The 13,219-nt window shown below is 43.7% G+C and overlaps 1 protein-coding gene across 3 annotated transcripts in view; it reads right to left on the reverse strand.

Moving 5' to 3' along the window:
- Nucleotides 1-356: 356 nt before the first annotated feature.
- Nucleotides 357-13,219, reverse strand: part of LOC138442010 (cytochrome P450 2J2-like) — a 30,994-nt gene continuing 18,131 nt past the window's right edge. For all 3 annotated transcript variants that reach the window (XM_069592926.1, XM_069592927.1, XM_069592928.1), the window contains 4 exons: nucleotides 7,604-7,745; nucleotides 7,085-7,272; nucleotides 4,299-4,437; nucleotides 357-856 (listed from right to left, as the gene is read on the reverse strand). In XM_069592926.1, coding sequence (XP_069449027.1) covers nucleotides 678-856; nucleotides 4,299-4,437; nucleotides 7,085-7,272; nucleotides 7,604-7,745 — 648 coding nt within the window. In that variant the 3' untranslated portion in view covers nucleotides 357-677. The remainder of the gene's footprint in view (nucleotides 857-4,298; nucleotides 4,438-7,084; nucleotides 7,273-7,603; nucleotides 7,746-13,219) is intronic.

A 13,219-nucleotide genomic window follows, 5' to 3' on the forward strand; every position in this document is an offset into this window, starting at 1 on the left:
CCTGCCTTCCAGGTTTAGTTTATTTTGGTCACATTCTTCTTAGCCCTGGTGTCCAAGGCCAAGGTAGTGTTTCCTTAGGTAAACCAGAGGAATTGCTTCTCCATAGAACCCTATTTGTCAATCAGGAATTTACCTGCCCTGCTGACTTCCCAGGGACCAGTCTGAGGGAGAAGCAGGATAAGCTTGCTCAGTGCTACCAAGCCTGAGGGCCTTTCTGGCCTAGGTCAGTGGCTGCCCCAGGGCCCAACTTCTAACTCTTATCCACCATTTGGCACCACTTTGACCCAGGCCATCTCAACAGGCCAGAAGCAAGTCCTCGTCTAAGGAAGAACACAGAAGGAGGCAGATCAGAGCTATGACTTTAAGGATGTGCTTTATGATTTCCAAACCACTTAAAATCCATTCTTTCCAATGATCTTTACAGCAATTTTTCCTTTAGAGACGGAATCATTGTCCACTTTAAATCTTCTGGATGAAAATGGAATCACAATGTAACTGATTTCTTCAAGGTCCCACTGGAGACGGTAAAGCTTGAATGCAGTTTCCTCTGTGTCCGGTTCTTAGGATCTGTCCTAGAGGCACTGGATGCTGTTCCCTCACTTCTGAGCAGGCCCCGTGCCTTGAGCGGGGACAGGCCCACTCTTCCTGCTCTCCTTCACTCCCCCGCCCCAACAACTTCAGCCTCGGGGAACAGCACAGAGCCGGTGGCTGGCTGGGGCAAGGGTCAAGCTAACTCTGAACTTCAGGCTCAACTTTTCATTCTCTGGTGGCCTGAAGGTAAATTTTTGCAGAAGTGAGGTAAAAAAAATAAACAACTCAGTCCTGGCCAACTGTTCTCCAAGGCACATCCGCTTTCCTGAAAGACAAAAATATGAGCTACCTGGTTAGGTGGTCTGTGTCAGCAAGGACGGAAATCTTCCACCACGTCTTGCAAAACCTGAGCAAAGCGCAGGCCTACCTGGCCCTGGGCCTTTATGTACTCAGCTTAGTTGATCACAGCCACCTGGGGTAACAGAAGCCCTCCAAGTTCATTCCACAATCACACATTCAGTGCCTTCAGGGGTCAGACAGGTGGGCAAAGGTGAAGGGACAGGGCACAGAAGAAACAAGTGAGGGCCAAGGTTGACCTATAAATGTGGTTGAGCCAAAAGTCTTACAAAAATCCACTAGCAAAGGACAAAAGCAAAACTCTGTGTTTATCTCTTTCAATTTTCAAAAAAAATTTGTTGAAAAGTAAAAGAAAGTAAGTGTTAAAGCAAGGTTTCTCAAGCATGAGTCACCTTTTCCCTGTGTTGTTTCCCTCCTTCATGACTGGGAATCTCCCTGCCAGGGCTCCCCTTGCAGGGCCGACCCCATTTCATCCCAGCTGCGCATCACCTGCTTCAGGCTTCCCCTAGGTCTCCCCTTCATGATGCCCTCTGCCCCTGCTTGGGCTACAACACCCTACACTGGTCTCTACCATCATGTCTCTTGAGGGTGTTTTAATAACTTACTTTCTCCCTAAGTAATACATGTTTAACTGCAAAAATGAAAAAAAAAAATATAAAGACATTAAAGATGTTTGTAATCCCCAAATCCAGAAAAAAACCCTTGTTAACCTTTGACATAGTTCCTCACTATCTCTGTAAAGATTTTCTTGCACACTGTCACTGAGATGACCCTCTGTAGTTACAATACAATACAATATTATAAATCAACTATACTTCAACAAAAATTTTAAAAAAGAAACCAGAAACTTGAGTCTTTACCCATTTTAAGCCGATTCCTTAGGCACACGACCTTGGATGAGAAAAAACCTTATCTTAATTCTTATTTCCTTTCACTGAGAAAGGAGCTACTAATTGCTTTCCTAACTGTTAATAACTAGGTTGCTGTAAGTATAAAATAAAATAATTTGCTTGCAAATGAAATCTGTAATTAAAAGGATGTGTTACAACTCTCAATAACAAGAGCAACAACAATAACAAAAAAACAGTGAAGCAAGAGTAATTATAATAGTTAAAATAAAACTTGTACCATGATAGGAAATATAAAGCTCTTGTAGACTGGGAGACTGGAAGGTTTTCCTACATCTCGTGTCTGATTTCATATTAGAAAGTTACTTGTCCAGTGTGAGCAAAGGTAGCACAGAACCAGAGGAAGAAAGACACAGAAGATCTAATCAGAATTAGTTCAGATACATGCAGGACAGTGTCCTACAGCAGGAAAGCCTGGGCTGTGAATCACTCCTACATGGGTTCAAATTCCAGTCCCTCCCTTTCCGTGCCTTTGTGGCATGATCAGCAAAACTATACTGTCACAGAAAGTCAGTCTATATTTAATTTAACTTAATGATAAGGAGAAGGGAATGGCAGCCCACTCCAGCATTCTTGCCTGGAGAATCCCAGGGATGGAGGAGCCTGGTGGGTTGCCATCTACGGGTCACACAGAGTCAGGCAAGACTGAAGTGACTTAGCAGCAGCAGCAGCAATGATAAGAAAGCAGCAATGATAAGAAAACTATTATGAATTTCAAGTGTCAACTTACTGTAGCATTTAGTTACTTTTGGGGGGGGACACTGCTAGGATGAGCACAGGCTTTAGTATTTGATAAACCTGGTTAACCCTGAGTTCTAGTTGTGCCCTGTGAGCTTTAAGACTGTAGATCCATAGTTGGCCCTGATAAGCTCCACTTTTGAGCCTTATCTTCAGTGTGGTGATTGGAATTTGAACCTTGTAACGTTAAACTAGAACACATGGTCCACGAGAGTGGCACTGGTCTTTTTTCTACCTAATCATTGTCATATTCACAGGGTTGCATAACTGAGACATAATAGGTGCTCGGGAAACATTTATAGATATAAGGACTTAGGAAACAATTTGAAATGATCTCAACAACATCAGTTCAGTTCAGTTCAGTCACTCAGTCGTGTCCGACTCTTTGCGACCCCATGAATCGCAGCACGCCAGGCCTCCCTGTCCATCACCAACTCCCGGAGTTCACTCAGACTCACGTCCATTGAGTCAGTGATACCATACAGCCATCTCATCCTCTGTGAACTTAACTAACTCTTTATCTGGTATACAAAAAGAATTTTTCTTACTCATTTTACAATATTATGAGTAAAACACCCAACTGCACCCAACTGGCTGGCTGGGAAACAAGAAAGAGAGAGTTTTCTCTGCATTCTCATTCATATTTCACGTTATGCACCATATAAATGTAAAGGGTGGTTGTTGTTGTTCAGTCACTAAGTTGTGTCTGACTCTTTGCGACCCCACATACTGTGGTACACCAGGCTTCCCTGTCTTTCACTATCTCTGGGAGTTTGCTCAAACTCATGTTCCTTGAGTCGGTGATGCTTATCTAACCATCTCATTTAAAAAGGCGAAAGGACCTCTTCAGGAAGAACTTACAGAGCAGAATCTCATCCACTTAAGTCCATGGTACTTAGAATCACTTGTGATGCGCACAGTGCTAAGGAAGCAGCCTCCCCCATCCCTTTCTCAGCATTAGCTTTACATTTTTGTGAGTGGGAGGCCCTAAAAAGATCTCAGAACATTTAAAGCTCAATAAAGATGGTTGGATGTGAGAGTTGGACTTTGAAGAAGGCTGAGCACTGAAGAATTGATGCTTTTGAACTGTGGTGTTGGAGAAGTGGTCTTGAGAGTCCCTTGGACTGCAAGGAGATCCAACCAGTCCATTCTGAAGGAGATCAGCCCTGGGATTTCTTTGGAAGGACTGATGCTAAAGCTGAAGCTCCAGTACTTTGGCCACCTCATGCAAAGAGTTGACTCATTGGAAAAGACTGATGCTGGGAGGGATTGGGGGCAGGAGGAGAAGGGGACGACCCAGGATGAGATGGCTGGATGACATCACAGACTCGATGGACCTGAGTCTGAGTGAACTCTGGGAGATGGTGATGGACAGGGAGGCCTGGCATGCTGCGATTCATGGGGTATCAAAGAGTTGGACATGACTGAGTGACTGAACTGAACTGAACTGAAAGATGGTGAGTGTCCAATCTTCTTTGTGGGTAACAGGCAGAGGCTAAGCTCCTATCCCTCAAGTTTCTAGGAGAGAACAACGTGAAGCTGAAATCTCCATCAGAGTGAAGCCAGGGCTTAGGAAGTAAGGGCATGAGTCTTGGTGATGCACAGCCTAGGGAACCTTGAGGTGCAAACAGTGGCAAGAGTGAGTCATGCGGGGTAGGGCTATCTGGAGATATTCCAACTAAAGCAAAGCATCACAAGGAGAAGAGCAGGGAAGGGCAGAGAGAGGAACTCTGGGTCCCCACACTCCTATTTCTTGTTACTCACCTATTGAAAAAGGCAGGAAAGATTCCCTTTTCTTAAACTGTCCATTCTCCAGAAAATGCTCTGGATTGAAGGTGTCAGGGGTGGCCCATTCTGTGGGGTCGTTGTGCAGCGCAGTCAGGTTGGTCATGACCATGGTGCCCTGGAGAAGGCAGAAGAGACTCAGGCAAGACATGACACACACGTGTGTGCAGAGCACGGCAGTCCCCTCGCTCCCAGAGCCTAGGCTCCAGGGCTGACAGCACCCTGAACTCCCTCCATCTCCCCAGCTCACCACCTTCTGAGGCCAACCCCTAGCACCATGCTCTTTGCCATGGGACAGCTTACAATGGTGGACTGAAATTGTCTGCTGGGAATTTTATCAGGGAAGTGTGACTACTCGAGTGCAGGATGGATCTCTTCAGGGACTTGTCAGTGTAGAACCTGGGAGGGAAGGTGTGTGCATCAATAAGAGAATAATGTGACAGTGGGCAGGCAGTTCTGGATCAAAATCAACCCAGTTGCTCAGTGAAATGGCAGCTTCTCCAACATGAAAAATGTCTCATTCATCTAAGATTCTCTAACTCTCCTCCCTTCATCATCTAGCACATTCCACAGAAGAGTTAATGATAGAATCAGGTCACCCAGTGAAAGGAATCACTGTCCTTCCCGGTACACAGCAAGAAACCCAGGAGTCCTCCTTAGTGTCTCCCTTTCCCTCATTCTGCTTTCATCCCATCCTTCACCAGGCTGGTCACTTTTCCTAGAAATTCCTCTCCATTCCATCACCTCCATGTTATGTCCTCCACTGCCTGGTCCAAGGTACTACCTTGGTTGTCCACACTCCTACAGGAGGCCTAACTACAACTCTATATCCTCTCCCCCCTCCAAAGTGCTTCACACACGGAAAGCAGCGTTAGCTCTGGACATGGTTTGGTTGTCACTGCTGTCCATCCACTACATCCGGAACTTGACAGATGCACTCCAGTGTTTCCCAGCACTCTTCTATTAAGGACACATCACCTGCCCTCTATCTGAGTCATGGTCCTTCTGCCTCCTCCCACTATATCAAGCCTCTTTCAGTTTCTCAATCATACCACTTGTTCCCATAACTTTCTACATGGTGGCCTGTGGGCATCCTCACTAAACCTGCTGGTGCCAGGGTCTTTGTCCCTGCCATGAGCCCCAGTCGCCCCCTGCCTCTGCAGGAGACCTCCCCATATTAGTAGGTAGGTCTGGTCCAGTCTCTTATGAGGTCACTGCTATTTTCTCCTGAGTGCTGCTGTGCACACGACCCAAGAGGGGAGTTGATATTTCCTGTAGCCCTGTGGAATTCCTGCAATCAAAAGCTGCTGGCGTTCAAAGTCCTTGGGGCTCAGGGCTTTCACTCTTGTGGGCAGAATTTCTGTCTTGTAATCATTTTCCAGTTGCAAGTTCCCCACCCAGGGATTTGTTCTAGTCCTCACAGAATACTACATCAGAAAAAAAGTCTTGTAGAACCAGTCTGTTGAGCTAGGATGGTTCTCTGGAGCTAACTAATTGCTACGAATACATGAAGATCACCTGTAATATCATTTACACCTCAGAATTCACCCATAAAATGGTCAATCAGCAAGAAATAGTAAATGCAATCACTGCGGGAATAGCTGCTTTTCCTAGGGCTGCAGGGACCGTGACCAAGACGAGCCCAAAGGGAAGTTCTTCCAGTTTTGTCTTGAGATCAACACAAGGTTCAGTTCACAAAGAAGGACTCAGATTGGATTGGATTCACAGAAATAGACCAAGGTGGTGAGGAAGCAAGGTACTGTATATGTGCAGTGTTCAGGTGAGACACTATGGGGCAGAGGAGAGCTGTTTGCTGAGATCCTAGGAGTGATGGGTAGAGCAGAATTGCCTTTGTGAGGAGAGAGAATTTAATAGGGCCCTGCTGAGAACAATTGCAGGAAGACTCTTTAGAAAACAAGTCAAATGAAGCAACTCCAGAGTGAGAACATGGTGTTGTACAAAAAAGATGAACCTGGGCATCAGAACACTTATATTTTTTTAACCCAACTCTTGTGACTTTGTAGCCAAGGGATCTTATACAAGATCAATCAGCTCTGAATCTTGATGCAAATTTGTAAAATGAAGATATGAGAATGATTGAGAATTAAGATATTTTGAAAGAATCTGTATAGTTCATAGTACATAACCACTCCTTAAAAATCATTAATTAATTCTCTCCTTTTGTAATATTTAATATGTACAAGCTTGGACTGATTCTCTTGTGAGGTAGTCCCATCAAGGGACTGTAAGTCAAGGCAATACCTGTGGGGATATTATGTTAGAAACACCAGTTTAACATGATGGCCCAGGAGGTCTCAACTGTCCCTCATACTTTGACGTTCTATAGCCCCAGGATTGTGAAGCAGAATTTTCCAAAAATAAATCTGACAAGTCACTATCCTATCAGAAGCCCTCCCATGACAAAGAAGAGGACTTCATGGCAAAGGCTGACAGAGAATTTCTGCCTGCACATCATGCACTAAAAAGAATGAGAAATCTCACAGTAGAGAAAATTCAGCCTTTGCCTGAACGTGCTTGATGCAGGAATTTCCGTTCTCCTTCAGAACATCAATTACCACTGACTTGATAATGTTCTGAAGATCCTACATGAAGAAAAATATCCAGTATTAGGTCAGTAATTATATATCTCTCTCCGCATTTAGGTGTTTCGCTAAGACAAGAAAACATGTCACTTGTCCAGGTGAGAATCCCACCACTTAAAATATGAGCTTGGGGACCTGAGACTACGAGTGGGGCCTTATTACCTTGGGCAGGTGGTATCCGGCCAGGGTGGTGTCCACTGCCACCTCCCGGGGCACGTTCAGAGGGATAACATTCCCCATTCTCAGCACCTCGTGGATGACAGCGTTGGTGTAGGGCATGGACTCTCGAGTGGCCGTGCTTGGCTGTTGTGATTGGCCAAGCACCCTGTCAATCTCAGCTTGGACTTTTTCTGAAAAAAGTAAAGGTGGTTCTATAATTCTGTTTTTCTATAACTCTCCTTGAGCCTGGTTAAGTTAAGGAATGAAATAACCAGCATCAAAACTGCTATCTTAGGCTCTCCAGACTAGCTTCTCAGGGAGGTATGAGAGTGGGAAGTGGGCCCTGGTGTGAGACAAATTAGGTGGAAAACTCTTGCTCAACAACATTCCTGCTGCAAGTTCCTAAAGCTGTGTGAGCCTCAGGTTCCTCTTATTAGTGAGGGTGAACCAACACTCCCTATAGATGAACTAATTTATGGAAGCATACTGATCTGGCCTAGGCCCATCCACTAATGAGCTCACCTTGGATTTCGGGGTTAAGGGCCATGTAGAGCAGCCCCCAGCGCAGGGCGGTTGAAGTTGTCTCTGTTCCAGCAAGGAAGAGGTCCAGGGTGTTGTAGATGAGATTTTCTTCACGGAAACTTGAAGCAGCATCGCCCTTATGCTAGAAAACACAGCGATTATTGGCTTATCCAGATGGTTCTTAGTTGCCACAACATAGGAGGCTTCCTTCACCCTAGAGAGAACATGGGAGGAGAGATTCCCCCAAGAGAAATGACTTTTCCTTTGACCGTCTCAGCAGGCAGAGGCTTATTACTGCAGTATCATTAGCATCTTCCTGCTCCAAGTGCTGGGAGCTTTTGTCACCTTGGATGGACGAAAATTGAGAGAATCTTTTTACTTCCATATTTTGGGAGAATCTATTATTTATTATTATAACAGTATACTATTATATTGGAAATATAATAATATTTGGGTTTCAATATTAGCCACACCATTCACTATGTGTATGACTTGGCCAAGTTACTAAACCTTTCAAACTATGTTCAATACTCATCCCTCAACTGGCATTATGAACTATGTGAGATGGAAAGGTCATATAAGAAATCCTCAACAAATGTTTGTACTGTTATCATAAAGAATAAAATGAATTTCTCTGAAGTACAACAATTTTTAAATTTCCCATTAACATCCTCCTTTTTAGTTTAAAATTCTCTGATTCCAACAGCCATTCCTCATGGCACGTCGGCATCTTCACCTCTTTCCTACAGAAGCTTCAGAGTGTCAGTGTTCCTCTGTGTGTGGTCACACACCTGCACACCTTATAACAAGTGAAATCTCCTCCTCTCAGGAGAAATCAATGCTTCTATTAATGATATAACAATAAAGTGAAATAGGAGACAGAGAAAAGTGCACAATTATTTCAACTGCAAGAGTTGAAAATGAGTCAAAAATTATGCCACTGTGGCAGTGATGAGTATTAACCAGAGGGCTTACTATGTTAAAGGACATACAACCTATTTGGCTTTTTCCATGCATCTTACAAATAACATTTGAAAGTGCATGAGACAGGGAGGAGGGAGGAAGGCAAAAGTCCTCCACTTGAGGGTAACCTTTGGCATCTGACTCATGTTTGCTTGTGCTCTGCACTGGGGAACTGGGACAGGGGTAGGGTACTGGATATTGGTATGGCTATTAATAAAACAATGCTTCTTTTTCTTATTGGGTACAGGTCTTTGAGATATGGGCAGAGCATAGAGATTAGACTGAAAAGGCAGTATTTGGGCTTTCCAAAGACCTCAATTGAAGAAAGTAGGGAAAACCACTAGACCATCCAGGTATGACCTAAATCAAATACTTTACAATTATACAGTGGAAATGACATATAGATTCAAGGGATTAGATCTGATAGAGTGCCTGAAGAACTATGGATGAGGTTCATGACATTGTACAGGAGGCAGTGATCAAGAAAAAGAAATGCAAAAAGGCAAAATGGTTGTCTGAGGAGGCTTTACAAATAGCTGAGAAAAGAAGAGAGGCTAAAGGCAAAGGAGAAAAGGAAAGATATACCCATCTGAATATAGATTTCCAAAGAACAGCAAGGAGAGATAAGAAAGCCTTCCTAAGTGATCAGTGCAAAAAAATAGAGGAAAACAATAGAATGGGAAAGACTAGAGATCTCTTCAAGAAAATTAAAGATTCCGTGGGAACATTTCATGCAAAGATGGACATAATAAAGGACAGAAACTGTATGGACCTAACAGAAGCAGAAGATATTATGAAAAGGTGGCAAGAATACACACAAGAACTATACAAAAAAGATCTTAATGACCCATATAACCATGATGGTGTAATCACTCACGTAGAGCCAGACATCCTGGAATGTGAAATCAAGTGAGCCTTAGGAAGCATCACTATGAACAAAGCTAGTAGAGGGGATGGAATTCCAGTTAAGCCATTTCAAATCCTTAAAGATGATGCTGTTAAAGTGCTGCACTCAATATGTCAGCAAATTTGGAAAACTCAGCCATGGTCATAGGACTGGAAAAGGTCAGTTCTCATTCCAATCCCCAAGAAAGGCCATGCCAAAGAATGTCAGACTACTGCACAATTGCACTCATCTCACACACTAGCAAAGTAATGCTCAAAATTCTCCAAGCAAGGCTTCAACAGTACGTGAACCAAGAACTTCCAGATGTTCAAGGTGGATTTAGAAAAACAGAGGAACCAGAGATCAAATTGCCAACATCTGTTGGATCATCAAAAAAGCAAGAGAGACCATTCACAGTGACCGCTTCTCCTGAGCAGATCAGCAAGACCTGGGGTGCTTGTGAGGAGCTCGACACAGCACCATCCCACCCCAAGCCGGGAGCCGGCAGGGGACATCTGCGTGCTCCAATCCACAGGCAAAATGCTTTGAAGAGCTCACCACACATACCTTTATGGTTCTCTTTAAAGAAGCCTCATGGAAGCTTGAGGAGGAGAATAAGATGGCGGAGGAGTAGATGGACATGGAGTATATATCTCTCCACAGATACACCAGGAATACACCTTCAGACACAGATGTACATGCAGAACACCAGCTGAGAGTGGACAGGAGTATCTGACCCGCAGAAAAGAATATACAGAACCGTGCAAAACTCAGTAGGATGACGGAATGAGGGGGAAAAACAGGAGTGTTACTAGGACTGGACCTGCCCTCAGCCACTGGGGGAACTGAAGCAGGGGTCTGATCCCCACATTGAGGCAATTGTATGAGTCAGAGTAGAGACATTTACGGCTGAAAGTGAAACAGCTGATCTGTGGCAGCCTAAATGGAATGAGAGCGAGACAGTCCTTGCTGAAGCCATATGCACGTTGGACAGGGACACAGGTCCCCTGGAAGGTGCAATGGCTGGGAGATGGAGTTTAGGGATTGTGGAGCAATCCCAGGGTAAGGGCTGCTGTTGATTACAGACAGACAGATTGAGGGGATGTGAACAAGAAGATTATGGTGGGAAATGCCTGTGGAGAAAACCCAGGCAGCCATGGAAGCAAAGCAATACTTCTGAGTCATGCAGTAGTGGCTGGAGCCATCACCAAAGCTTCTCTCTCCCCACACACCAGCATCGGCAGCTGAACAATAGATAGGCTGGCCCATCAAACGCCTGATGCACTAAACTCCAGAGTAGGACCTCACCCAGGGTGCCCCTTTAAGTGCCTGATACACAGATCTACAGAGTAGGAGGCCAGCCAGGTGGGCCCCTGTGTGCCTGACGTGCCCAACAACAGAAAAGGACTGCAGGCAAGGGCCCTCTAAGTGCCTGAATAAGCAGAGCTACAGAGAAAGGCTGGCCAAAGAGGCTTTCTGATCACCCGCTACAAGAGGCTTGAAAAAAGACTCTGAGAGGGCCATAACTCCTGCAATGAAGGCAGTCCATGTCCCCTCACACTTGGTGCCGCCAGGGTCCCCACAAGCCAAGAAGCTGCGCCACCTTCATGCTCAACTCTCAGTGGGGTAGGATCACTTCATTTGTGTCCAACTCTTTGTGACTCTGTAGACTGTGGCCTGCCAGGCTTCTCTGTCAGGGAGGGGGGTTCTCCAGGCAAGAGTACTGGAGCATATTGGCTAATACTGGTTGCCATAGTCTTCTAGGACACTATATTTCCTGCTGCCCTAGATGCCAACTCCTCTGAGTACCTGGTGCTGCCAGAACCCCTGCGGCCCAAGCAGCTGGACCACTTCTGCCCTTGACCCTCACAAGGGCAAACCCAAGTCCTCCAGGGCAGCCTCAGAAGCAAACCCCAGTGAACAATGGATGACCCACATGCAGAGATGGAAATAAAACCACAGTTGAAGTCCAGGGGCAGTGTGGCTAAGGAAGAAGACCCAAAATCTTCCCACCAGCTGTACAAGCTACAGATTAAACCCACATATCAACTAGGCAGTCTCTGTGCCTATGGAATATGTAAAAGGACACTGAGAAAATGCACTGGTTCTGTTAGCTGTGGACATTGGAGGGAAGAACACACAGGAATGGGACCAGGTTAGAATCTGAGCTGCCCCCATAGCAGGTCCAGAGATCAGCACAGTGTATCCTAGAGAGGTGAGGTAGACTGTGACTCCCAGTGAGGGAAATGACTCTGACAGCAGTGATTCAGAAAAAAATATTTATTATTCTTATGTTTTGATTTGTTCTGTAGATTCTTTTGGATTCCCCCCCCCACCTCTTTCTGTTGTAGTTGTTGATTTTATTGGCACTGTGAAATCGAATTAACTTTTTGGTCTTTTTTTTCTCAGTCACATTTTTTATTGTTTTTATAAACTTCTGTCTCTATGTTGGGCTTTCACAGTTCTGTGGACTTTTCTCTTTTCTTAATTTTAATTTTTGACTTTTTAAACCTATTATTATTTTTCTACATTTATTCCTTTGTTTGCTTTTCCTACTGTTCCTTTCCCCTTGCAGTTAATCTTTCATGTATATAAATGTAACTCTATTTAACTACCTCTACCTCTATTTAACTTTGCATATCTATTCTTTCTTTCTTTACTTTCTTTCCTTTCCTCTCAACATATTTGTTAGTTTTATTTTCCTTGCTTTATTCCCCAATTGGCACCTTGCTTTTGTTTTGCTTTCCAGTTTGTGCTTTAGTTAGTTTTATTCTTAACTGGTAGATATAATTTTTGGTTTCCTTTGTTTGCCAGGTTAATCCATTCTACTTTATTTTGGTTGCACTGTTTTGATTTTGCTTATGGGTGTGTACATATATATGTGTATGTGTATTCAGTGACACTTTTTATTGTTATTATAAACCTCTGCCTCTATATTGGGCTTTTGCAGTTCTGTGGCGTTTTCCTTTTTCTTTCTTTCTTCTTCCTTTTTTTAATCTTTTTTTTTCTTTTCTCTTTTTCATAATTTTAATTTTTTAAATCTACTATATATTTTTCTGCATTTATTCCTTGGTTTGCCTTTCCTACTATTCTTTTATTTTGAAGTTAATCTTTAATGTATATAAATCTTCTGCATCCACATCTATTTAACTTTGCACATCTATTCTTTCTTTCTTTCTTTTCTTTCCTCTCAACATATTTGTCAGTTTTGCTTTCATTGCTTTATTTGTACCTTGATTTAGTTTTGTTTTCCAGTTTGTGCTTTAGTTAGTTTTGCTCTTAACTGGTAAATATAATTTTTTATTTCCTTTGTTCACCTGGTCAATCTACTGTACTTTATTTTCGTTGGACTGTTTTGACCTTACTTATGGGTATATATATGTATATGTGTATATTCTGTTATTTTCATTATTATTTACCTGATTTTGTAACCGCCATTTGTCAGGGGTTCATCTTTGGTTTCTTGGTTTGGGGTATTTGTTTTAATCTCACTTAATACCATAGCAAACCACTTGTGGAATCTTTGTTCATGACCAGAGATCAAGCCCTGAGCCTTTGGAGTGAAAGCACTGACTCCAGGACCCTAGACTACCAGAGAACTAACCCCAGGGAGTATCAAATAGTGAGAACTCACACAAAGGAAGCCACTTGAATACAAAATATGGCATCACTCACCCACAGGTAGCACCCTGTGCAGGATGCTTCATCTAAACAACAAGCAAAACAATACAAACCCAATCATCAGCAGACAGCATTACCACCTCACT

This window comes from Ovis canadensis, chromosome 1 (assembly GCF_042477335.2).
Source record: "Ovis canadensis isolate MfBH-ARS-UI-01 breed Bighorn chromosome 1, ARS-UI_OviCan_v2, whole genome shotgun sequence".
Classification (NCBI taxonomy): domain Eukaryota; kingdom Metazoa; phylum Chordata; class Mammalia; order Artiodactyla; family Bovidae; genus Ovis; species Ovis canadensis.